This window comes from Clinocottus analis, unplaced genomic scaffold (assembly GCF_023055335.1).
Source record: "Clinocottus analis isolate CAN_PGR_092001 unplaced genomic scaffold, fCliAna1.0.p SCAF_22, whole genome shotgun sequence".
Taxonomy (NCBI): Eukaryota; Metazoa; Chordata; class Actinopteri; order Perciformes; family Cottidae; genus Clinocottus; species Clinocottus analis.
The window spans coordinates 9,343,417-9,367,788 of record NW_027175954.1 but is presented as its reverse complement, the minus strand read 5'-3'; the positions used below and the strand labels follow the sequence as shown (position 1 = coordinate 9,367,788).

Here is a 24,372-nt window from a genome sequence, read left to right as displayed (position 1 = left end):
TCTTTAGCAGAAAGTACTCCGCTGACCCTGCAGGAGCTGGTGGAGAGGGTGGTCCGGGTTGTCCAATATGGACAATACAGTAGTTTCTTTAGTGTCCAAATAACATGGCTTATTTCAGAAAAAACAATATATTGACAACTTTTTAAATTTTGTTTAACATTAAAACAAAACTATCAAATCTCGTACCAACAAAAATGCCATTACATTGTAAGGGCAAGTGTTATGCAGATATACAATAACAGTTTTCATCTTTTCCGAAGGTTAATGTGATTGTCTTGTTTTGACCTGCAGGTCAGACATCCCCACTTTATTTTATGGTATGATAAAGTTAAAATGCTTCATCTATAACATACTTAAATCCTAAAAAAAAAACTGTATATGTATGTTTTAAGATGTGAATTGTCAAAATGTGACATTTGCTCATCTTCACCTGTCCCAGTCAGAGTAGACTGCTGCCCCCTAGCGGTGCGTTCACTTTTTACAGCCTAAACCTAAAGTTTTTTAGAAATTGGAAATATTTTGGAAATGTAATTACAACAATTTGCTTAGTTTGTAAACCAACTCTGGATTTTATTTTTGAATAACAAATCCATACCCAACTAACAAACTGTATGAATTGTATATACAGTGGCTACATCTGAGGACCAAAAGGTGAGGTCAGCCTCACTCACAATGCAGAGTCTGACCTGGCAGCAGCTAAGCAAGTTTAACAGTGGCTACACATACAGTTGAAAAGAAATGATTCGTTTTCTTTCGTTTGGTTTTAATACAAAAATCCAGAGATATCATACATTGCCATCTCAGATTTCATCTTTCACATTAGAACCCAAATTAGAGGAAAACAGAGGAAGAAAATAGATTATTGGGGGGGGAAAGGGGAGGAACGAAAAAAATATAACAAATTCCAGAAGATCATAAATTTACTCGCCGTGTAACATTTTCCCTTCTGTCACTTCGGGCAACGGGCCTGGACGCTGAACCTTTTGAGGAGCCATTTTAATTAGCAGAGAAGAGTCCCATAGATTTCAGACTGTTAAGTCCCTGTGTACATGCAGATAAAACCATTTGTAACAAGTGACAACAGCAACAACGCAAGTGACTTTGCCAGGAGAACCAGATCTAGAAATGATTATCATCAATAAGAGTTTCAGTAATCCATTTAGGACAGGAAGGTGTCTATGGTATTGCTTAGAACTATCCAACTCTCATAATTATGTAAAAATGTTAAACAAAATGACTGTACTTGAAATGGCGCACATCACACAACCTTTACAGTTTTTAATCTGTGCTACAAGGTGCTCCATATCAATAGACAGGATTAAATATTCCAAAGGTTAACCAGGAACTGTGAGGGAAGAAAAACAAAAACAAAGAAAAACTGTTCACATGTGCGGCAAGGTCCATCGTGTTGTACGCAGAGATGCAGCCTTGCTCCCACTCTCCGCTGCCCTGCAACATGGCAACATGTAGACGCAGCAGATACAGATGTCCTCGGGTTGCTGATGTCCTCAGTGTCTACTTTGAGTGTCTACTCCTGCTGCTCAGCTTCCTACAGATCCGTCAGAGATCAGATCCACTCAGCTCAGTCTCCCGCCCCTCAGTGACAGTTGTGTCCTGTTAACATTTAAATTAGCTTTTAAAAATAAGGGTAACGCAGTGTGTGATAGGCGTATGTCAGAAGAGCACTGAGCCAAACTCGAGTGGTTGCTGTCACCGTTGTTGATCATCTCCAAGGAAACAGACAGTTTGTGTCAGTCCTTCACAGTCTCTTGACAGTTTGTCAATAACTATTGTTTATTTTCATTTTCAGCTTGGTTGTCAGCTTTATTAAAAAAGTAAAATGGCCATTCTGTTATCTTCCTCTTCCACCCCCCCCCTTTCCACAAATATACACAACCGCACACATGCTCTCAACAAACACACACACGCGCACACACACACACACACACGCACGCACACACACACACACACACAGTCCTGATTTCCACCATGTGGGAGAGAGCCAAGCCATGCCAGGACAGACCCGATTAAGCTGAGCCAAAGAACGAAACACCCATCTTCGCTTCCCTGTGTCTGGCTCTACAAAATGGCTGCCAGGCGTACCACAAGGCTCCGTGCTCGGCCCAATTCCTTCTCTCATTCGCTGTTGATCTATCTCGCTCACATCTCATTGGCTAGCTCCTCCGTTTCCGTGGAAACGTCTCCATTGGCGATCTTGGTGTTCTCCTCGTATCCCGGGGGCGTAAAAGCTAACGTGTACGGGTAAAGCTTGCGGCACTCTGCGCGGTACGACTCTGTGCGCTCCTTACAGTCACCCAGCAGAGCGCTCCGAAGACACTCCAGGACCTCCGTGCAGATCTGAAGGGAAGAAAACCTGCGTTAGTTCTACACATTTAGCAAAATGTAATTCTTTAAAGTCAGCCTTAATTCAAACTGATACAGCAACAGAGCTGTATGCAATAATAACTATGACTACATCAATACAAGTATTACATGTTGGTATCAATGGATTTCATATTGATGATATTTTGCCGTTTTTTACATTTCTTTTTACCAGAGACCATTTGCCACACTACGTAATCCCATGAATACCTGTATGGTTCTGTTGTTGAGTGACTCATCCAGTGCAGTGGCCAGCTCGGCTGCCTTGGTTTCTGTCGACGAGTCCAGATACACCATCATCTTCGCAGCTGCAAGAGGGAGAGAAGAGTGTCCATGAGTCTGAATGAAGTGTGTGTGTGTGCTTTTAACCACGCTCTTACAAAACTACAGGAGGTTGTGAAGCAGGCTTGTTTTTAGGTATGTAAAACATTTTAAGAAAGAGGAAACTAAATAGTCTGACTCAGGGGAATGCATTTTGGTAGTCATTTCAGTAATGTATGAAGGTTTTATGATGTTTAACAACAAGCTCAATATTAGAGACAAACAGGAACAAAACTCAAGACGGAAACATTTAAAGAAACAGATATCTTTTTTTCTATGGCTACATCATCAAACCACCAGCTCCAGGGGTTAGAAATGTTTTTCCGTTATCTAGGGCTGGGCAACTGATCAAAAATATTTTTCTATTACAATTTGGGCCTTTTCAATGGTTACAAAATAGTTTAGATGAAACGATAATTGTGCCACACTCCATTTTGCAATCATGTTCTTTTGTTTTGTGTTACAAATCCAACAGGGCATTCCTGTCCTTTACAGTGCCGACGCGCAAGGTGCTCTAGGTCGGCTTGCAAAGGCACGCGTGAAGGTGACCCGCGATTCTGGCTGTGAGTTTTGTAGCTTCCACCACCCGGTAGGGTTGTCACGATACCAAAATTATGACTTCGATACGATACCTGCCATTAATATCAGAGGAATGTGGAAGAGAATGTGGAAGAGAAGTGTGACAGAGAAAGTGCACTGATTCTAAAACCCATCACAAGGACACTGCAACAGATATTTTAGGTTGTGTCAGTATATTGTTAACCTCACTAACTAAATGTGAATCAGTCTTTGAATAACTGCGCGCGCGTGTGTTTGTCCTACCAGCCAGTCGGTGTGGTATGGAGTTTGAGTGCTTGGTGAGGTAGGCCTGGTTGAAGCTCATAGCGTTGCTGTCTCCAAACAGCCGGGTGATCTCCTGCTTCAGCACCGTCCTGACCACCTCTGGCAGCTCCTTGCTCTCCGAGACTGTAAAAAGGAGGGGAGGAAGTCAAAAAAAGTATTGTGGGAGGAATGTAGAAAACGGATAATGAAAAGAATTAGGAGGGAGTGGCGGGGGAGAAAGGATGTATGGATTAATGAACATATACGGTATGGTCAAAAAAGAAAGCAGCTGCATATGCTGATTAAACAGCGGTGGCATTAATGAGGAACCTGGTCTCGTACCTCCTTTAAAGAAGCGTACTAGACACTGGTGTAACCATGGATGGTCTGGGTCAATGGCCAACGCCCTTTTCACGGATTGGAGCATCAACAGGTATTTTTCTGAAAAGAAAAGATGGATCGTAAACCTACGGTACAGGATCAACACGGCATGAACTCAAGAAAGAAGTGAAGACTCTTTCCAATGTGCCTGCTTACCTTTTCTGAAGTAGATCTCAAAGGCCATTAGGTGTGTGTCTATTTTGTCCTTGACCAGGTGTTTGAGAGGAATCAGGAACTTGACCGCTTCTTCCAGTGGATTTTCTACCTGTAAATAGGAATTGACAGAGACGAAACACATCAGCTCACATGAACACTGATGTGTACCTGTTTGAGCAGCGTCAAAGACACATTTTCATTGCCTGCCCACTGACAAAGTTTGAAGGATTCGTAAGAGTTTCTTTTTCTAACCTTGACCAGCTTGTCAGGTATAAGTTCCTCCTTGGGTCCCCCGATCTCCTCGTCATCATCCTCCTTCTTCTTCTTCTGGTTCTTAAGCTGCTTCTCTTTCTCTGCTATCTTCTTCTCCTCCTCCAGCTGGGCCTTCTTCTGAGCTCTCCGCTGCTTGTTCCTCATCTTCTTCTGCTCTTTGTCCGAGAGGTTAGCTAGAGAAGAGAGTGACGCGTTAATGATGGGAAAAATGTATTAATGTCCACTTTCATTTGTCCAGGACAGCGTTGACACACGTTGGAAACTCGGAAGTGCAAACAGACGGCCCCCTCACCAGTGTCAGTCTGCAGCTCCTTGCTGTCGTCAGTCAGGGGATTGTCATGGAGGCTCAGGTAGATCTGGATGGCGCTGACGGCTGCCTTGTAGTAGAAAGGATGCATCCGAAGCACGTCCTCTAGCTTCAGCAGGTCCACGTAGGAGCGTAGCGTCATCTTTCTCATGCAGTAGGTGTGGAAATCAAACTGGTCGTCTGTAATCTCCACAAAATGCTGATGAAAGAGGGGAAAAGGGAAAATGTTAAAAAAAATAAATAATTTAAAACACACAAATTCATTGAAGGTAGCTACGGAGTCTCATGCAAACATTTCATGCATGTTCACACAACTACCATTCCCGATAAGGACTCACCCTTTCAATCTCGTGGCACTTCTTGAGGGCGTCCCCAAACTTGTTCATGGACTTATAGGCGAGTGCACACTCTGTCTGGAACCACATGCACTGCATCTCGTTGAGGTTCTCCACTGCTGACGCTCCCTCCTTGACAAAGACAAAGCAACAACATGAGCAAAGTAAAAGACTCATTTATCTTGTCAACTTTTGTGACAGATTTATTTCCTATGAACAAACTGTAAGAGACGTAGTAATTTTGTGTGCCTGTGAATCTATTATTATTATCATCATCATTATGTGTGTATCATGCTGACCATAATGGTGTAATTGTTTAGGTTCACCCTGCGTGTGAACTCATTTCCAGATATGGCTGCTCATTTCATGAAGAGCACCAAGAGATCAATGTTATCATACAAGGCAGGCTTTTAGGAGAAGAACATGAAGGCTCCTTTAGTTTTATGTTGCATATCACAATTTCATAACAGCACCATGGACATCTATACCAAAATATTTAACAAGAAAATACAAATCAAAATAAGAGAAACTAAAGTAAACTGGTGTTCATGGTACTAAATATAGAATAAGCAGCAAACAAAGCATTCCATCTTAACATTTTGAAGCACATTTTTGATGAAAATACTAATAAAGCACAAAAGCATTTACTGTGTGTGTGTGTGGAAAGTATTCACAGCGCTGGATTATATTCATTTTTGTCCTAAACATTCACATTTCTTTGCAAATCTATTAAACCTAAAGAACGACAATACAGCATGTACATAAGTATTGACAGCCTTTGCTCAATACTTTGTTGAAGCACCGTTGGCAGCAACGACAGCCTCAAGTCTTCTTGAGCATGAAGCTACAAGCTTGGCAAACCTATTTCTAGGCAGTTTCTCCCATTCTTCTATGCAGAACCTCTCTAGTTCCGTAAGGTTGGATGTGGAGCATCGGTGCACAGCCATTTTCAGATCTCTCCAGAGATATTCAAATCGGGTTCAAGCCAGGGCTCTGTCTGGGCCACTCAAGGACATTCACAGAGTTTTCCCGAACCCACTCCTTTGTTATCTTGGCTGTGTGCTTCAGGTCGTTGTCCTGTTGGAAGATGAACCGTCGCCTCAGTCTGAGGTCCAGAGCGCTCTGGAGCAGGTTTTCATCAAAGATGTCTCTGTACATTGCTGGAGTTATCTTTACTTTAATCCTGACTAGTCGTCCAGTTCCTCCCACTGAAAAACATCCCCACAGCAAGATGCTGCCACCAACATGCTTCACTGTAGGGATGGTTTTGGCCAGGTGATGAGCAGTGCCTGGTTATCATGGTCTGAGAGTCCTTCAGGTGCCTTTTGGTACATTCCAGGCAGGCGGTCATGTGCTTTTTACCCAAGAGTGGCTTCTGTCTGGCCGCTCTACCAAACAGGCCAGCGTATTTTGCGTTGCTCGGCGGGGGAGTCCGCTCTGGTGGTTGAAGTGGCTTCGTGGGTCAGTCCATATCGGGCAACAGGAGCGTCTCCTTTTTTTCTTTTCTTCTCAGTGTGGCTCCGCGTGCCGTGTATTGAGCGGGTTGGTCTGTGACACTAACTCCAGGGAAATCTTTTTTCCCCCAGTCTTACTTGGGGTTGTCGAGTAATCAACATTATCAACTCCTACATATAATATACTTTAAATTAGTTACTCTGTTATAGAAGAAGTTCTTGTGTGTATTCTGTGAATCTGCCACAAGAAAATTAAATTTTACCCTCTGTACTTTGAGGTTGCAAGATAGAAATACATAAGAGTCTCCAGGTTGTACGAGTTCTTTGCAAATTGACTTAACAGGATATAAAACCATTATTTTGGTTTGACGTCAAAAGTTTCTCTCACCCGAGTGAACTTGGAGCACATTTCCTCAGCCTCCTTGACCATGCCGGCCTTCAGCATATACTTGGCACACTTGGAGTTGATGAATCTGTCAGCGGTGTCCAGAGCCTGGGCTTCATCCATCCACTGCGCAGCCTCTTTGATGTTCCCAGCATGCTGCAGGAGAGACATGACAACCGCTCAGCAACACTCCACTTCTCAGTTAAACTGTTGAAATGTGCATACATTTGTGGAGTATATCACCTTGTAAATCTTAGCTTTTATAAGGAAGAGTTCAATGAGCGTAGGCGTGCTCTCAATGGCTGCGTTGATGTATTCTAGAGCCAGTGTCTGTTGGTCAATGATGTCGTAGTGCTGTGCCAGGAAGTACTGCACCCAGAGCAACGTGGTGGGCGGTTCCTCCTTACCATCATCTGTGAAAAAAAGAGATCGTCTAACTTTACGTCTTCAGGATTGTGAGCAAAAGACTGGCAGAATGAACCGCATATGATAACAGCTAAGTTGGTTATCTTCTATTCTGTTTGGGTATTTTTGAAATTCCCTCAAAAATGTTTTTTAGAAAGAGATTAAGTTCATTGTCATGATGCATTTTCTCCTCACCGTTCTGGTTGAACATTCTGCAGCTTTTTAATGTGGTTTCATAGCTGACAACCAACTCCTCTATTATTGACACCTGCAAAGAGAAAGACGGCAGAGTACGTTATCTCACCTGCAGTATGACGTGAAGAGTTTGTAATAACTTAGAAAGGCATAGTTCAGGTTCAAGTCTTTTGAACTTGGCTTTTATGAAGTACTTGCATTACCAACAGTGCATGTCAATCAGCAGACTGGAGTACCAGAAAGGGAGCAAAAAATGTATTGCTCAATATCAGTTTCAGAGTACGCCATATTTAGAATATACCCATTTGCCTTGCCATAAGATATCCGTTTCCAGGGAATTGAGGCCATTATCTATCTCTTCAAAGCCAACAGACTTCCTTCCCAAAAACAGTCATTTTACCTCGCAAAACTTGGGAGTTGCTAGTCTACCGCTGCCTTGATCAGTTGGTTTGTTTGTATTTGTGCGACTTAGTGAATTTGAAAAACCCAAGTCACAACACTGACAGCTGCAGTTGCCAAAGGGAAAGAGTTTCTAGCTGTCTGACAGCAAGAACCAACAAAAAAAAAAGTGAAATGTAGTGTACACTTAAAACAGATACTGTATTTCAAGTCTTTATTTTAGGCGTCTTAGTGACATTCTATTGGTGTTCCTGTTAACAGCAGGACATTGCTGTGCTCATGCTTCCAACTAGAAGTGCCGACCATCTTCTACCGTAGTAATGCAATGACTATAGATGAGGACCTGTTGGAAGAAAACAATTATTCACGCTTAATCAGTTACTGTTTCACTGTTATATTCAGACTTCTCATCTTACTGTCTCTGTTTAATCTGACACACAAATTCAACATGTCTCCTTATAGCAGTGAGACAGGGGAATCTGTATGTTCCTTCCTTGAAAGAATGTGCAGTTCCTCTGTAATCATATGACCATTTCTTACAAACCGCTCTATGGGACGAGGGGAAAGGTTCCCGATAAGGCCGAAGACGTCATGAGGGTTTCGGTTAGTGGGTCTTGATGAGTATTTAAGAGGTGGTTCTTTGAGAGATCTTTGAGCAGTCTTGGATATGCAATTTGTCTATTATGTTGTACTTCTGACTCTGCTCCTTCCTTGCAATGAATAAATGTTCCCGTTTTAATGATTTTACAGTACCTCACACAACCAAATTATAAAAAAAAAAAAAAAAACTACCCCTTCAAATCAAGTTCAGAGGAAGCTTTCCCTCCGACTGAGCTCTCATCCCTCAATGCATTATTAAGCTAAAGTGAAGTGAGGAAAAAGGTGTCATTGTGATTTACATTCAGAGAAGCCATCTGTCATGTCTTAAGCAGTGTTGTCACCTTTTCTTTGTTGTTGTACAGTGATTTCAGGGTGGTAAAAACTGGCGGACAGCCTTTACTGAAGTTCAACCGCAGATACCTGTCCAGACACTCTCGGAACTTCTCGCCTACAGAGAAAATACAATGAGATGGAAAAGATCATAAAACAATAAACCTCACAAAACAAGTAAAAAAACAATCACATAACTGAAGCTGAAAGTAGCTACTTGCTTGTTCATTTATTCTCAAATTGTGTCTCTGTTTTGGTTGAAAGGAGATGTATTATTGGCCTCACCAGTGAGGAAGTTGAGGGGCAGTCGGCGAGGAACCAGTCCTTTGGGGAACTTTTCCCAGGCATCTTCATAGATCTTTTGTCTCTCTTCCACACCGCCTGGAGAAAAAGAAAATCAGTAATGTTGACAATTGTAGCTTGCACAATTAATGTGGATACTTTTATAGTCAGTGATGTTGATGCATAGAGCGTGATACCTGGCTTTTGGGCATTTTCCAAGCCTCGGTAATAGGCCCAGTTCTCTGGGTTCCTCTCCTGCAGACGGCGGTAGACTTCTGTTGCATCATCCAGACGCTCCAACTTCAACAGTAACTCTCCTATGAAACATGAGAGAAGAGCGCTGTGTCAAAGTACATGAGAGTAAAACTCAAATTGCTCAAATTAATATGAAGGTTAAGACAAAGGTTTGGAGAAGCTTGACAGTACATCAATTTGAATCTGGCAAAAGATACAGCACTGACATCAAGTACAAAGCAATTACGTTGCTTTTTTTTTTTTTCAAACGTGCAACCGCATGATGAAAACATCAATGTGTAAATTAATCACACAAAGAATACTGAAATCCAGCCCTGGTGTGTAACTTTAGTGTGGAGCAGTGACCCACCTCGAGTCTCCTCCACAGCCAGTTTGTCACAGATCTGCTTCTCATAGTTGGACAGATGCTCCAGAGCCTCCTTGTAAAGGCCTGCTTCTCTCAGCACCTGGTTCTGGTACAGCAGCAGTTCGCTGTATTCGTAGTCCACTTTGTCTGGAGACGTCTAGGAAAACAAATAGGTTGTTAGTGAAATCAACAAAAACCACAGGAGCAGCTGGATGGACTGTGCTGTATGGTAGCTTGCATTCTTGGTGTGCATGTGCAGTGGCCTAGTCACGACAGCTTTCACATTTATGGCACAAAGACAGGAAGCAGACTAGTCTTATCAAGAGCAAGCCAGCGAGAGGGAGAAAATGAGCACTATTGTCGTTGTGGCCGATGCACAGACGACAGAGACAACCTTTATATTTAAAACGCGGTTGAGACAGTTGAACTAAAAAGCACAGACTGTAACTCGGCTGCATCAAACAGCAAGTCAGCCACAAACGATAGGACAAGAAATGAGAGTAATACTGTTACTCATCTTACGCGGCAGAGTGTTGCACAGCATCTGCGATACACAAAATACTCAAAACCCATGGCTCTTTGTTCCAGCAGTTTTAGAATAATTTATTGCCATGTATGTTTTCACATACAAGGAATGTCAGCTCTGATCATAAAGCCATATTTCACCTCATGTAAAAAGAATAAGCAAGACCAATATCATGTAAGAGAAATAGTGAACTGTCATTGGGTCTAACCTGTTGTGTTTTACGGAACTCTTCAATGATCTTTGCAGCCATCTCGTAGTCTTCCAGGAGGTGATAGGCGATGGCGTAGCCGATCCAGGAGGCCCGCTGCGCAGGACGCAACTGCAACAGCTGGTACCGTGTCTCCTAGAGAAGAAATACAAAATTCCAACACAAGTTGCTTTTTTTAGCCATGCTTACCACCAACAAGGTGACAGAAGAACAACATTAAGTCCTATGCAGGATGACTCGAGGAGACTTTTTGCTAATTCATGGTATTGACACCAAGTTGTTACAAACACCTGTATTACAATGTATTAATGTATGTATACAAATATCAGGGGTGCAATAAATAATAAACGTTTACTTTTAATACATCAAAACATAATACAGAACTTTTAGAGATGCCCCGATCACGTTTTCGGCCACAGATATAATTGCCAAACGTTGGCCGATAGTGGTTGCTTTTTATTTTGCTTTTAGATCAGGTGCTGCAAACGGTATGGACTCCTCTCCTGTCGATTTCATTACAGATTGCCAAAAGGGTCAGAGTTCAGCTATGGTCCGTTACAACTCTACCTAAAACACAGACTTAGAGCCCCTCCATTCTCATCAATATTTTGAATCCTTTCAACTCGATTTTGATCTTGCCATTTTATACCTCCCACTAAATAAGCATCTAAATCACAGGCTGTAGTCCCTCGAGAGCTGTTCTACTTTGTGAAGCCCGACTGCAACCGGATGTCTGCCTGCTGATACGCTCGGTCCTCTCCAAAACTGGAGCCAAACTGCGTTCTGGACAAAGCAGAGCGACAGATGGGAGGGTCTATTCCAAAAGTTTCCCCCTACAAACAATTTAAGTTTGTTTTACTCTTGTTTGAGAAAGAACATATTTCTTGAATTTGCTTTTCAAAACTGGGGCATCTGACCATGTGCCTTGATGCCAAGTGCATCAGGATGAGTGGAAATGGGTTTTCCATTATGATAATCCAAATCATATCTATGTAAATATCAACTGTTAGTTCTCACCCTGTAGCCCTCCAAGTCTCTCATCTGGATCTGCAGCAGGGACAGGTCTCGAAGGATCTGCAGGTTGTCCTTGTCCCACTTCAAAGCGTTGCGATAACACTTGATGGCCTCATCGTACTTCTTATCCGAGCGTTGCAGTAAGCCGTATACATGCCAGCCTGAGGCCCATTAAGTTAACGAACAATCTCCATTCAAACAGATGTTATAAAATAAACAGCAGAGAGCAGAGAGATGTTGTGGTTGTTGGGGCTTAATAAGCCTCTCCTGGATAAAAGCAATTAAAACATTTGAGGAAAGCAAGAACACTGTGCTGCTAAAAAATAATCAATAAAATGAAAAGACTGTAAATACATTTTGAATAGGGCTGAGTTTTGAATAGGGCTGCAACAAACTCACTCATTTTCATTATTTTCTCCACTAATCAATGAATTGTTCAGTCTGTAAACAGGTGAAAGTAATTAAAGAGGCAATTCATAATTCATGAACAAATAACCAATATCCCCAAGTAAGAATCCAAAACAACCCACTTCATATACCCGCATCCATCCCTTAAAGTATACGCCACGTCAACAAGACACATTTTTGTCACTGGTTCCTCAAGATAAGAACTGACTGAAAAAGATAGCAGTGTGTTGTTTGGGCTTAGATACAGTATGTTGACTGACCAGCACTTATCTGCAGTAAATGTGCAGATTTCCCTCAGGCCTGAGAATCACAGGGTGAGAAGCAGAAAGGCTATTCTCCCCAAACACACATAACTTGGTGCATGCGGCGCACACATGATCAAGTGACTGATAAAAGTAATATCGACATGTCCAGGGATTATACAAAGAGCACCAATTCAGTTTTAAATGAACAGAATGTACATTTGAGTATATATTTTGCAGCCAAATCAAATTGCTCGCGCTAGGGCGCCAAACCCGAGTATAACTAATGCTTTATGCTTCCTCTGCACTTGTTCAGTACCAAGTATTCCACATTAATACCACATGGCTTTGTATTCTGCCAGTGCCAACCACCTCTGAAACTAAATCGCCCTTCAAGCATCTATCATTAAGCTTGCATCTTCCCAGCTTGGTTCGTTCCTAATTGGGTATCACACCATCTGCAAATGTTGGACCAACTACAGATTGAGGACAATTTATGACATTACTTTTCTTGGTTTTATTCTAAGACCTTTAAAGGGGTTGCATGGATGCTATAGGTGACAGCAGCTTAACCAGATGCACATCTCCTGCGCTAACACACACATAATGTGTGCCATGGCATGAATAAGGATACAGACGTGGCTCTTGAGATCATTGCGCAGGCCTCTTCTCACCAGGTCGTAGGCCTCCTCCTTCTTCCCCAGACAGTTCAGGGTCAATCCCTTCATTGCCAGGGTCTCTGCAGGGGATACACAATAGGACAGCAAACAGTCAGAAATAATGCACATTTCCCATGAACAAAGAGAACTTTTTTATCCATCTTTATGTCTGATGCTTACCTCCATGCTCTGCAAACTTCGGGTTGGACAGAATTTGTTTGCAGAACTTGAGCCCATTTCTGTACTGCTTGTGTTCATAACATCGCTGTCAACGGAAGGAGAGAGATCACATTAAACCAATAGAACAAGAGTGGTATTTCAGATAGACACAGAAGCAGCGTAACATTCATCCTGGAGTTGGCAGCCAATCTCATTGCAAATGGCTCAACTTTCAACAGAATAATATTGTGGTGAAATCACATCGAGATGCAGTGATTCACAATTACGCTTCTGAATTAAGAGTAACAAGCTAATACTAAGATTTCTACTTTATTAATTAAAATGAGAAAATACTCCGTACGTGTCAAATATTTAGTTCACACAAACAAACCATGTGGTAATCACATCAACTATTAAATTAACAGAAAACTATTGCATTGTTCGAGATATGAAGGAACCTATATCGTAATTTGATCACCTCTGGCCAAATCCTCTTTGGACCTAATAATCACTGCACACATTTATGTTGAATTACACTTCACACACTTTACACTACACATACTTTGCATTTTGCACATTTTATTGTTTAAATTTTATTTAATTGTCCTAAATGAACACACTTAGATGTACATATATATAATTTCAGTTATTTGTATTCTATTGGTGTGTGTGTGTTAAAAAGATGTTTATTTTGTACATATCTTTCATCCCTGTTTTATATTTTATTGTGTGTTTACTTTATTCTGTAAGTTGTAAGAAACTACTCTGATAACAAGTTTCCCCTTGGGGATTAATAAAGTATACATCTATCAGACAGAAGATACTGTCCCCAGTCCAAAACTAGACTTAGCAAGGAGAACAACGATGAAAAAAGACAGTAATTAATGCAATTTTATTTATTTTGTGATGTAATAAAGTATATATCTATCAGACAGAAGATACTGTCCCCAGTCCAAAACTAGACTTAGCAAGGAGAAAAACGATGAAAAAAGACAGTAATTAATGCAATTTTATTTATTTTGTGATTCATATAAAACTAAAAGCTAGTTTGTGGGAGCAGAATGTCAACCACGGCAGGAGCTGAATGTTACAGCATTCCACAAATGACATAAAAGTACCTTAAAGAACAAGGAACAGAGTAGTCTTGGTAAGTTAGTTGTTCAAAAGTGACCAGAGTGGGTTATAAAATTTTACCAGCAACAGCAGAACATAATTAGATAATCTACTCTAGAAATTCTCCCGAAAAACTATCAATGGTATTCTGCCCACAGCCAAGCTTAATGTTGAATCAGACTTTTTACTAAGACACACACAGTATTACACCACATTGAAGGAATTACAAGCGTTTTGCCCTAAAGTTAAATTTAGTATGCAGTTGTACAAACAGAACACCACCTCGCCTTTTAAGCTTATGCGAGTGCGTGCGTGCGTATGCGTGTGTGGGGGAGAGAGAGAGAGAGTGTGAGTGTGTGTGAGCGTCAGCTAGGAAGAGTTAAGCTGGCAGATGGCATTTCGTTGTCCTACAGTCAACTTCACTAATGGTGAAAAAAAGATGACATCAACCTCACATATGGGTGCCAAGGTCGGTTATAAAATGATATGGAATTCAATGTTGAACTAAATGAAGGACTAGAAGAAACTATATAATGTCCTGGATGCTGCTTCATCAATACTGTGCTCTTACAGACTAACTAATATAGGACATTTACACACACAATTGTGCATACTAGCTTAAAAAATTGGTTTCGAAACACATGCAAAAAGAACAACTTTTCAATAGTGCTGTACCTAATATATCTTGTTATTTTTTAACGAAGTTGTTGATTATTCTAAAGGTTATTTTTGAATTCTAGATTAATATAACTGAACATAATTGATTAAAACAAATCTTGTCATTAGTAGTTTTAATGATTTTGCTCACGATTCCCTCTTCAATGTCTATTTGTGTTGTTGAGAAAACATTGTTATTATTGTACAATATCAGAGATCTGCTACCAAAAAAGCATATATGCTGATGTCCTTATCCCACACTGTCGAAAATACTTCAACGGTTTAGAGGATCGTAGACGTGTTTAATTTTAGCTGCAGCTTGCTCTCTCTGGGAATGCAGACATTTTGCATTTTACACAGGCAACAAGACACCCAGGTCAGACATTGGCAGATACAAATGTTGTTAATGCAGGTTTTAACACCATAGTTTCAACTCCTATACTTTCTGTAAAATGTCAAATTCTAAGTCATCCGTATACTTCAATATCGTCATTAATTGCAGTATTGCATAAAAACACAATTCGTTAGTTTAGAAAGTAATGTATTCAATTTGTATTTAAATTTGTTGTTTTGTTTGTTTAAAAACAATGTCTTTGCATTTGTAGTTTTAATTTTGTATTTCTAAGTTACTTAGTCAAACAGACCATAACCAGATAGCTGTGAAAACATCAACTTCAAAAACAACTATTTATTCAAGTTTCCTCTCAAAAACATTTTTTTCAAGTTTTACAAGATTACATACAATTCACATTTGCCCAAAACATGTTTTAAACCGACTAGTGATTGAACACATCATAATGTAACACAACACAGCATGTAAGCACCATTATTTAGCTGCCCGCCAGGTAACCGCTAACTTTCATCCGCCTCAAACACTTGACTGTTTCCCAATTCAGCGGACGCATCCTTTTAAGGCTACAGCCTCTTAAGTGTGACACAGCTTGTGTAAAAGGTTCACACCAACATGTGTTGTTTCAAGAGCATAATGCTGGTACACACCCATACTTTATATTTCAGGCAAATTTAGCAACAGTAATACCACCAGCTGTGCTTAAAATCCAGCATGTTCTCTACCTCACCCGAAATAACTCTGCCCCAAGTTACAGAGGGAATCTGTCAGAGCAGTGGCTCTAAGCTGCAGGGCTCGCTGCAAGGAGTGCAAACATTAGGCTGGATTTAAAAAAAATTTCCATAGTCCTGACACCACATTCTCATGTTGGAAGGACAGTGGTGAAGAGGATCGTCTTGCACTTACAACTCACTAGCAATCACATTATTTTTTCAGTGAAAGCAACGGACAATAACGATGGTGAAAAATGTTACCATTATATTGTTCTGTACATCAAATACTACCCATAATGCATCTACAATCCTGTATAAACAACTTCAACAGTCAGACTCATTTTTACTTCACTAAAGCGGCCCCACGGCATGACTGAGCACTGAACAAAAACTTTAGGGGGGTTATCTTTGACATGGGCATGTTGCTACAAGTATCCGTGAAAGTAAAAACCTGGAAGTCTGCAACAACGTTTTATCATTCATTTCTACAACTGAGGGTAAAATGAGGACTTGGTTTGATGCATTGCCCTGCAAGCTTAAATGCAGCACAAAAAAAACAAAGATTTTTGTGCAAGATTCAACTTAAGTTATGATAACAGTAAGGAAAAGTGAACCAACACGGCAACAGAACCAACTACAAACTGGCTAACTCCAGTGCCATGCAGAAGTTGGAGACCTGCCAGCTTCTAATAATGCATTTGGGCACTCAGTGGGGGAAAGCAAAAATAAATAGGGGCGTGGTCCACTTCTGACTACAGCCAGGGAGAAAACTGTTTCAAATCTCATATCACATCCCTACTGTAGAAATCTATGACAGTAATTAAATTTTAGGTTCTCATTCACACAACAACGTAATGCTTTCGGACCTCTTCTTGACTAGGACAAAAACCTAAAAGGTCTTTACTTAATTAGGTGTTGAAAAATGTTGTTTATCTAACTGGTAAATGCCTTCTATAAACTATTCATTGATTATAATGCAGAAATAAAGACAACCAGAACACTTTTGAACCTGCAGGGTTATACTATCAGAAAATAGCAGTGATACAAATAAATAAAGCTGGTCTGTTGCTTTTATAAAACAACTTAGTAATAAGTTAGTAATTATGGCAGTTAAGGCTTTTCTATAACTTCCCCATTACATTTTTTCTGCATTATTGTCAACAGCTGTCATTCATTGAGTGATTTAATTGCACACATTAGAAGTTTTTCTTAATTGGTCAATTCTAAGATTAAGTGAAAGAACAGAAAAATACAATTTCAAAAGCCAAAAAAAAACACCACAGAATTTGAAACCAACACATGTAACGGTGCAGCACCACAACAATCTGCAAGGTATGCAGCAAACTTTTCAAGATCAGGTGCAGGTCACAGGTCTGCTGTTCCTGCCAGAGGCTGGGTGAGTGAATGCTCTCTGACAAAGTGCAAGATAAACACCCACCGACCCGCAGCACAGACCATGCTTTTCAAAACAATGAAGGTTATCTGAACGATCCAGTGACGTTAAACTGGTCACAGCCAACGAAACGACGCTCCACGGAGCTTTTGTAAAGTATGTGCTCGTGGGAATGTTCTGGCAGCCAACAAGCACGGAAAAATGAGAAGAGGAAGGTGGGTATTTATTTTTTTAGGTATTAACATGGAGTAAACTACAACGAATTCCACCACTATTTAACAATGTCTCCAACCTACATGATACCGTGGGCAAATAGTAAATAAACAGCGGCGCGAGACAGGTACTGCAAGATGGAAGAGAGAGAGAGAGGTATAGAGGGATGGATGGATGGGTGGGTAGCTGCTCCAGCACAGAAGGCCCGAAGCGGCTCTCTAACGTTACAGATTTGCTGACACAGTCACACCCGGTCCGTCCCTCGCACATGCACGAGCTAAAAGTTAACGTTCCCGGTTTGACCTGATCACCGTACACCGGCGGGGTTTATGACTCCAGACGGGATGTCCCGCACAGGCAGATGTAAACTGACATTTATCAGATGAGTCAAGGGATTCAATGCTAGCCGGCGGACGTTAGCCGATTAGCTCACGTCAAGTGGCCGGTCGGTGTGATGAGCGTGGCCCACGAACCACACGGACAATAATACACCTGCACACACACACCTGCTGAGCGTCCAGATACACAAGAACAAACAAACCACTAATGTCAGATTGAGGCGCACGGAGCGGACACGACCGTTGGTTGCCCTGACTACACATCGTGGATTGTTAAGTTATCGGTTGTTGTGTCAATGGTGAGCGGTGCGGCCTGTCGCAACGATAGCTACGTCTGGCTATCTACACCAGGACCAATGTGTGTGTTAGTGCAGCCATGTTTACATCACTTTGAACACGAAACGCACCAGAGTCAAAAACAACCATTTTGGCTTCAAGTTACGGTGACAGCGCATGTCAGGGCCGGGCTAGCTCGCCCATTCAATGATGCCATTTTGCTAACACACGGATGCTAGCGCTAGCAGCCGGATAGCTACACTGACACAGTGAGAGAGAGAGAGAGGGAGAGAGAGAGAGTGTGAGAGAGCAGCAGACAAGTCTTTAAACTCGCCAGGTCTGAGCAACTCTTTCACAGTCAACGCACCAAAATCCTCTTGAAGAGAGCGTTCTCTTTCGGCGGTAGAGTAACTGTCGGCATCGTTGCAGTTGAGATCCGTTTCCCCCTCGACCTCAGCACATGTAGCTAAAGTTAGCCCGGGTAGTCAAGACGAGTAGAGCTGAGTGATGGCTCAGGTTCGCCTGCTTCAGCCGCGCCGCTCGATTGCTCCGTCTTCTTTCCTCACTCACTTCCTCCTCACGTGGTGAATCTAACACCTTTCAAAATGGCGGCGGCTGGGTTCGGGTCCATGCTCTTACCATGGACGTATTTAGACACAATTACTCAGCTTGTAATAATAATTTGTGTCTGATATGTTGTTTTTTGCGCCACAAAATTTGCATTATTTTATTCAACATTATTCAAATTAAATCTAGTGTTTCAATATTGAAAACTCTGGAAACTTACATATTGCTGATTTATACATTTCTCTTCAATATCTTTTAAATACAATCTATGTTCCGTTTTTTGTATTACGTATGTAGTATTTTTGCACCTAGGTGCTCTCCAGTTCATGTATCACACTTCACACCCAAACTATTTGTGATGTTACAAAATCCTCTTTTTGAGTCATGCTAACTTGTATTAAAAGTGAGAGGTTTTGGTAAAATCGACCTTCTTGTGTTGATGTTAATGGATCCATTATCTTGCACAGATCCAACGCAACAATAAGTATGTCACGACCTGGCCATGCCCCTGCCTGCATTGTGTGTGAGAGGGGCATGGTCTCCTGATTACAAACTCACCTCACCTGCTCAAGCAACCAAGCTGTCTCCAATCAATCAATCACCCTGCAGTACAACTAACCCTGCTCTTCATCCACTCGTTGCCAGATCGTTGTCCGACTAACCTGGTAGAGACTGCTCCTGACTGAGATTCAGTGTAATCGTGTTTTACCTCACCTCTGACCCTGTCTTGTTCACAGTCTCTTGTCCTCCCGGTTCACCGCCTGCTATAATCTGCCCGGATTCACCCCACCTGGATTCTCCCGTCACGCCCTTGACAGCCCCTGTATACCTGTTTTCCTGACAATGAACACCTTCTCCCTTCCACACTTTGGTCCGCGTTTGGGTCCTCCACCATACTCCAGAACAAAGCAAGACATTTGTGGGCTTGGATGGAGGTTCATAAAGCAGTTAGAATCTGTTTACAAATGTCTACTTTTCACTTATATTGACTATTTATAAAATCTCACCATGTTTTTAGGTTGTTATAAAACTCAACTTGAATACATATTTACTCATAGTTAAGTCTATAAGTCAGTCTATAAGTCAAATTACATTTCTTCATATGCATCTGTTGATAGTAATTCGTTCAACATTTGACCAGTATTTTAGTTGTAAATGTACAAGCACAGTGGGGATTCAGGCCTTTATTAAATATAAAATACGATAGTCTATTATGATATTCAACGTATTCTACCTATAAGTGCAAACTTTTGGTCACTCCCTGGTGAACAATAAGATGGTTTCTGTACTCCCAATCAAACGAAAAATATGTGACTTTTTTTCCCCTCATAACTGCATGATTGTTGAAAATGAATCAGATGGTTGTTGGTGAATGCTTTCAGGAGCTTTATTAGAATTTGAGAAACCAGACGACATAATGCACTGAGTGAATGTCCATTTTGTCCATGTGAGATGAACAACAGCACGTGTCCAAAGCCTTTCGGATGCATCATACATCTCGTTCACCACACAATAATATCTATAATCCATGATGGTGAACATGCAGAACTGGATCCTGTTGCCTCGTCATTACACTATGGGAACAGCACGCTAATTGTGATCCTAGAGAGTGCCTTTTCTTCCAGCCCCATGACGACCTTCTGGAGTGCTTCAAAGGTGTTAAATACTGTCATCTTTGTCTTTGTTAACATGTAATCATACAGCCTCCTCAATGCCTCCCTGGATTAGAGCTTCATGATCTGCGACCTGTAAAATGCACATCACGAAGCAAGACCAACATTTATTGGAAAAGAGGAATAATCACAGCCATAAAAATACCATACAGCAGAAATTTAATAAGGCATGCAAAATAAAAAATAAAAACAAATTTAAGTTAGTAAGCTGAAGTTAAATTATTAGGTATTCATGATCTAATATTCATTTATATCATAATTGTGCTAGCTTTAAATACCTTTTACCGCTTCAAATGATGTGTTTTGATTGTGCAACATCCTATTTTAACAATAACTATTTTACGTAATGTCAAGTATCTATACCTTTGTAAGAGTTGTACAACTTCTTGTTTATTAACTCCAATGTAAACCTAAGACGACCCCTCCAAGTGTTAATTCAATCATATAAACATGTTATACAAATAATACAAGTATTAAATCCATTAGAATACTGCTCACCTGTTGTTCGCTAAGCCTTCAGTGCACCTCTTAGTAAAGCATAAGAAAGTATAATGCAAAGCCATGGCAGAATGAACATTAGGTATCTTTTACGATGACACAATTAAATGGTAATTTTGAATCAACTGCAGGTGAATGGAGCTGTTTCTCGTAGCTTGGACCCCTGAGTTCCATGTCCTCAAAGGAAAAGGAAAAGCCAGCGTTACTCACATACTGCTTTAAATATCTCAGACGTACAGATCAGTTTGATGACCTTTTTTCTTCAGTACCACTCTCCTGCCAGTTTTTCAACTTTATTCACATTATCTCGGACTCTACCGTCAGATTTAATACTTGCACGGATAAAATCATGCTGCTCAGTCGCGTCTTTGTAAGTTAACAGCTTGATGTAAGGCCACTTGTCCTGCCCCTCTCATGCTATTCATCCATCCATGTTTTCCACTATCGTCTTGTTGAAAGTAGATGGCACAGGAAAGACCCGGTGTGAAAGAACACACCAAAGGAACAACTTACTTTTTTACTGTTCCTAAATTTAGTGAAGAGTCACATCAGGAATGACAGCCTCACACACACACGCAGACACAGACGCGCACACACACACACACACACACACACACACACACACACACACACAGGCTTGTCTCACTGTTGCACTAGTATTTTGATGGACCAATAATATGAGTTGAACTGGAAACATGTGCGCCAAAGTTCAAACTAAAATTGTTAGATTAATCACAATGTATCGTCTTTATTTCAACCAACACTTCTTTTCATTTTATTTTGACCATCTTTTGGTTTGACCCTGCGTGTAGATAAACGTCCTTGTCTTTCAAACTGCACCTTGGTTTGCAGCAATAGCCCCCTGTTACAACGTCCAAGACCGGGCCGAGATATCCCGGCTGACATCACTATGACAACATCAGGGTTATTTTGTCAGACTCCAGAAGAAAAGCCACAAAAGACATACAAGTTTTTTTTACAGGCACTCCTTGTGACTTGTAATCCAGATGTGGTTTGTCCAACATCGATAGGTGTAATAATTTGATTATCTTCATCGCTCCACACTTAAGGCTGCTGTTAGGGGAAAGGGGAAACAGAAGTAGCAGTGTAGTTAGCAGGATGAAGCTGTTCTCAGTTCCTGCCAGCGCCCTCTAGAGGGCGCTATAATGAAAGGAAAGAGGTGAAATCACATCACTGCTCACATCCAGACAATTTGTTGATTACTATTAGCCAACAAGAACGACTTTGTATAACTTTCAAGTTGTGAAGGAGAGTAGGAGTAGATAGTACAGTAAGCATGTGTGGGTGTGTGTATGTGTGTGCATTGTGTATTGTAAGCAGTACACATGTGCAGGTTATCTTTAATGAGCTGGAGAAGCATACAGAGCACTTATCCCCACAGTTTGATACTCTGGATTGAAATAACTCAATTGAATAGAAAGATAAAGTCATCTGAAGGTAATTAGAAATATGTGTGAAAAAGAGCAAGAGAGAGAGAGAGAGAGAGAGAGAGAGAGAGAGAGAGAGAGAGAGAGAGAGAGAGAGAGAGAGAGAGAGAGAGAGAGAGAGAGATTTTCATGTTGTGTTTTATTCATGCTGTGAGACAGCTTAGGCCTTGCTCTGCTGTTATCTGGTGGCCTCCAAGTCCTCCACCACCACAATGGCTCCTGCTACCACATTCATCAACTTGACACAGACACACACACACACACACACACACACACACACACACACACACACACACACACACACACACACCCTCTGACTCCACACACTCCAATCCCCTGTTCTCTCTTTCCCCCTCGATATGTCTTCCCTCTCCACATTTCTTCGGCTACATTTCTTCACCTTATTACTCTCCGAGAGGCAGAGAGAGTGAATGATTCTTCTAACTCATCTTCCACTCCTTGTGACACATCATTTGTCGTTGTGATTAGAGCCCATAACGGTGCCTCAGGAGTGTGTGCGAGGCTGATGGAGGTGGTGATGGTGTTGGTGGTAAGGAGTGAGGGGGGGATGTAAGTGTTTTGGCTACAGGAGAAAACTAGCTGTCATTAGCTTGGACTTGAGGCTGGCTTGTCGTCTGCATTTGCTGATGATCTCCAAAGCGCTGATGAACACCAAAGCCCGTTGTGTGTGAGTACATGAGGGCACTTACCTGCCAACTGCCGAACCCAGTCCCCCAAATATCTTGGCATTGTATATTCCTGCAGTCTGTTGAATATAGACGTTAGGAAGATATTGCTCCGCTTCCTACCCCGAGTTGAGTTTTCCAATAGCTCTGGAGAGATTTCACACGTGTGGCCCTTGACGGCTATACATTCGTTCATTTCCAAAAACGCATCAAATAGTTTGTGAATTGCGGTACCCTGTGCCCCTGTTGCTAAGCAACCATGACAACACATTATGTTTTTCGTCTCAGACGCTGAGTGATACTGAATGTTCAAAGGAATTAGACGTCATTGGTTTATGGATATTCTATCTCGCCGATGAACATATCTGTGTTTTGCAGAAACGTCCCAAGCCAACATTTTTTCCTGTCCTCGTTCAATAAAACAAGTCGTTGGCCTTTTGTGTGTTTTCAACAAAACTTGCATTGTCACTTCTGCTCTGCAAATATATTTAGCTTTTCAGCCACGCTAGAGGCGAGGGGTTGGTCGGTCCACCGCTCTTTAGTCCTGACCGAAATGTCTCAACAACCAGAGGATGGATCACAGACATTCATGTGTTTATGAGCATGAGAACCTTTGACTTCGGTGATTCTCAGAATTTCAATAAGATATTCAAACTTTGTTGTTTTTGCCTTGTTCACTTAATATAATTATTATTATTTCAATTGTTATATCCCCCCTGCTGCTCTTGCTTGACATACTACTAATTGTTATTTAGAAAAGTAGTAATTGTTTAGCTTTTGTCTGTTGGAAGAAGTTCCTTGAAACTGTGGTAATGTGCGATCGGCAATTGCCAGTTTTTTTCTTTCACTAAATGGATTTAAATGTTTATTGAAAGAAGCAGCAGATTCAGTGGAAGAGAAAATATTTTTTTCTCACAGCCGTTCTCGTCTGATTGGATCTCATTAGTTTCAACTTCCCGTGCTGCTGGTACGACCAACAGTTGCTCTACTGTTTCACACCAGTAATGAACACCTAACCGTGCTTCTGTGTTTGGGGGTAGATTGTAACAAATACTCCCCAACTGTGGCCTCCCCCTCCATCCCTTCACTCCCCATCTTCCTCTTGTCCTGTCCTTCATCGTCCCTCTTCCTTTCGTTTTTTTCTGTTCTCGGTGGTGTCGCTACTGAACATGAGTAATGATGTTGTCATCTCTGTTAGTCTCCATTTATCAATGTCAAATGGGAAGCAGGAGTGTGGTGCAAATGTGTGTGGCGAGCGTGTGTGTGGGTGTGTGTGTGTGTGTGTGTGTGTGTGTGTGTGTGTGTGTAAGGTTTGTGCTGGTTGGTGGGGAGTAGAGGAGAAACGAGGCAGCTTGGTAGAGGAGAAAGGAAAGATGTAGCAAGAATGTAAGGAGAAAATAGAGAGGAAGGTGGCCATGATGAAGAGGAGAGATGAGGAAAAGGGGAGTGGCTGACAGAGGGTGAGGAGAAGTGAGTTTGAGAGGGGCGGAAAAGATGAATTACAACTAAAAGGTCCTGGCCCTGCGTGTGTGTGTGTGTGTCTGTCTGTCTGCTGACACCAACAGGGAGCCTGTGATTCATCGTCTCTATTACTGCCAGACAGA

General features: G+C 41.5%; 1 protein-coding gene and 1 long non-coding RNA gene across 3 annotated transcripts; one reads left to right on the top strand and one right to left on the bottom strand.

Annotated features, from left to right (window-relative positions):
* Positions 1–600: 600 nt before the first annotated feature.
* naa15b (N-alpha-acetyltransferase 15, NatA auxiliary subunit b) lies at positions 601–18,469 on the bottom strand. Of its 2 annotated transcripts, XM_068588868.1 has the most exons (20): positions 18,264–18,464; positions 12,866–12,950; positions 12,661–12,765; positions 11,380–11,537; positions 10,363–10,497; positions 9,632–9,785; positions 9,225–9,344; positions 9,031–9,126; positions 8,757–8,863; positions 7,417–7,489; positions 7,060–7,229; positions 6,820–6,972; positions 4,981–5,109; positions 4,628–4,841; positions 4,315–4,508; positions 4,063–4,171; positions 3,868–3,966; positions 3,526–3,669; positions 2,593–2,690; positions 601–2,358 (listed from the first exon to the last, which is right to left on the bottom strand). In XM_068588868.1, exons 1-20 carry the CDS (start codon positions 18,315–18,317, stop codon positions 2,161–2,163), a joined length of 2,595 nt encoding a protein of 864 aa, XP_068444969.1. In that variant the 5' UTR covers positions 18,318–18,464; the 3' UTR covers positions 601–2,160. The 2 variants fall into 2 exon arrangements, with proteins under 2 accessions (XP_068444969.1, XP_068444970.1); XM_068588869.1 differs by lacking the exons at positions 601–2,358; positions 2,593–2,690; positions 3,526–3,669; ... (6 more) ...; positions 7,060–7,229; positions 7,417–7,489 and adding an exon at positions 7,922–8,158 and having other exon boundaries at positions 18,264–18,469.
* LOC137792995 (uncharacterized) lies at positions 2,262–3,280 on the top strand. Its single transcript, XR_011078178.1, has 3 exons — positions 2,262–2,403; positions 2,558–2,799; positions 3,179–3,280. It is a non-coding gene; the product is annotated as an uncharacterized lncRNA (long non-coding RNA).
* Positions 18,470–24,372: the final 5,903 nt, after the last annotated feature.

What these genes read in the sequence shown, in the direction of transcription:
- naa15b (XM_068588868.1), bottom strand. Translation starts at nt 18,317, where the DNA reads ATGCCGACAGTTACTCTACCGCCGAAAGAGAACGCTCTCTTCAAGAGG. An exon ending in TGATCTCAAGAGCCACGTCT is followed by an intron (nt 11,538 to 12,660) that starts GTATCCTTATTC and finishes AATGGGCCTCAG; the next exon opens with GCTGGCATGTATACGGCTTA. An exon ending in GGCTGTGGAGGAGACTCGAG is followed by an intron (nt 9,345 to 9,631) that starts GTGGGTCACTGC and finishes CATGTTTCATAG; the next exon opens with GAGAGTTACTGTTGAAGTTG.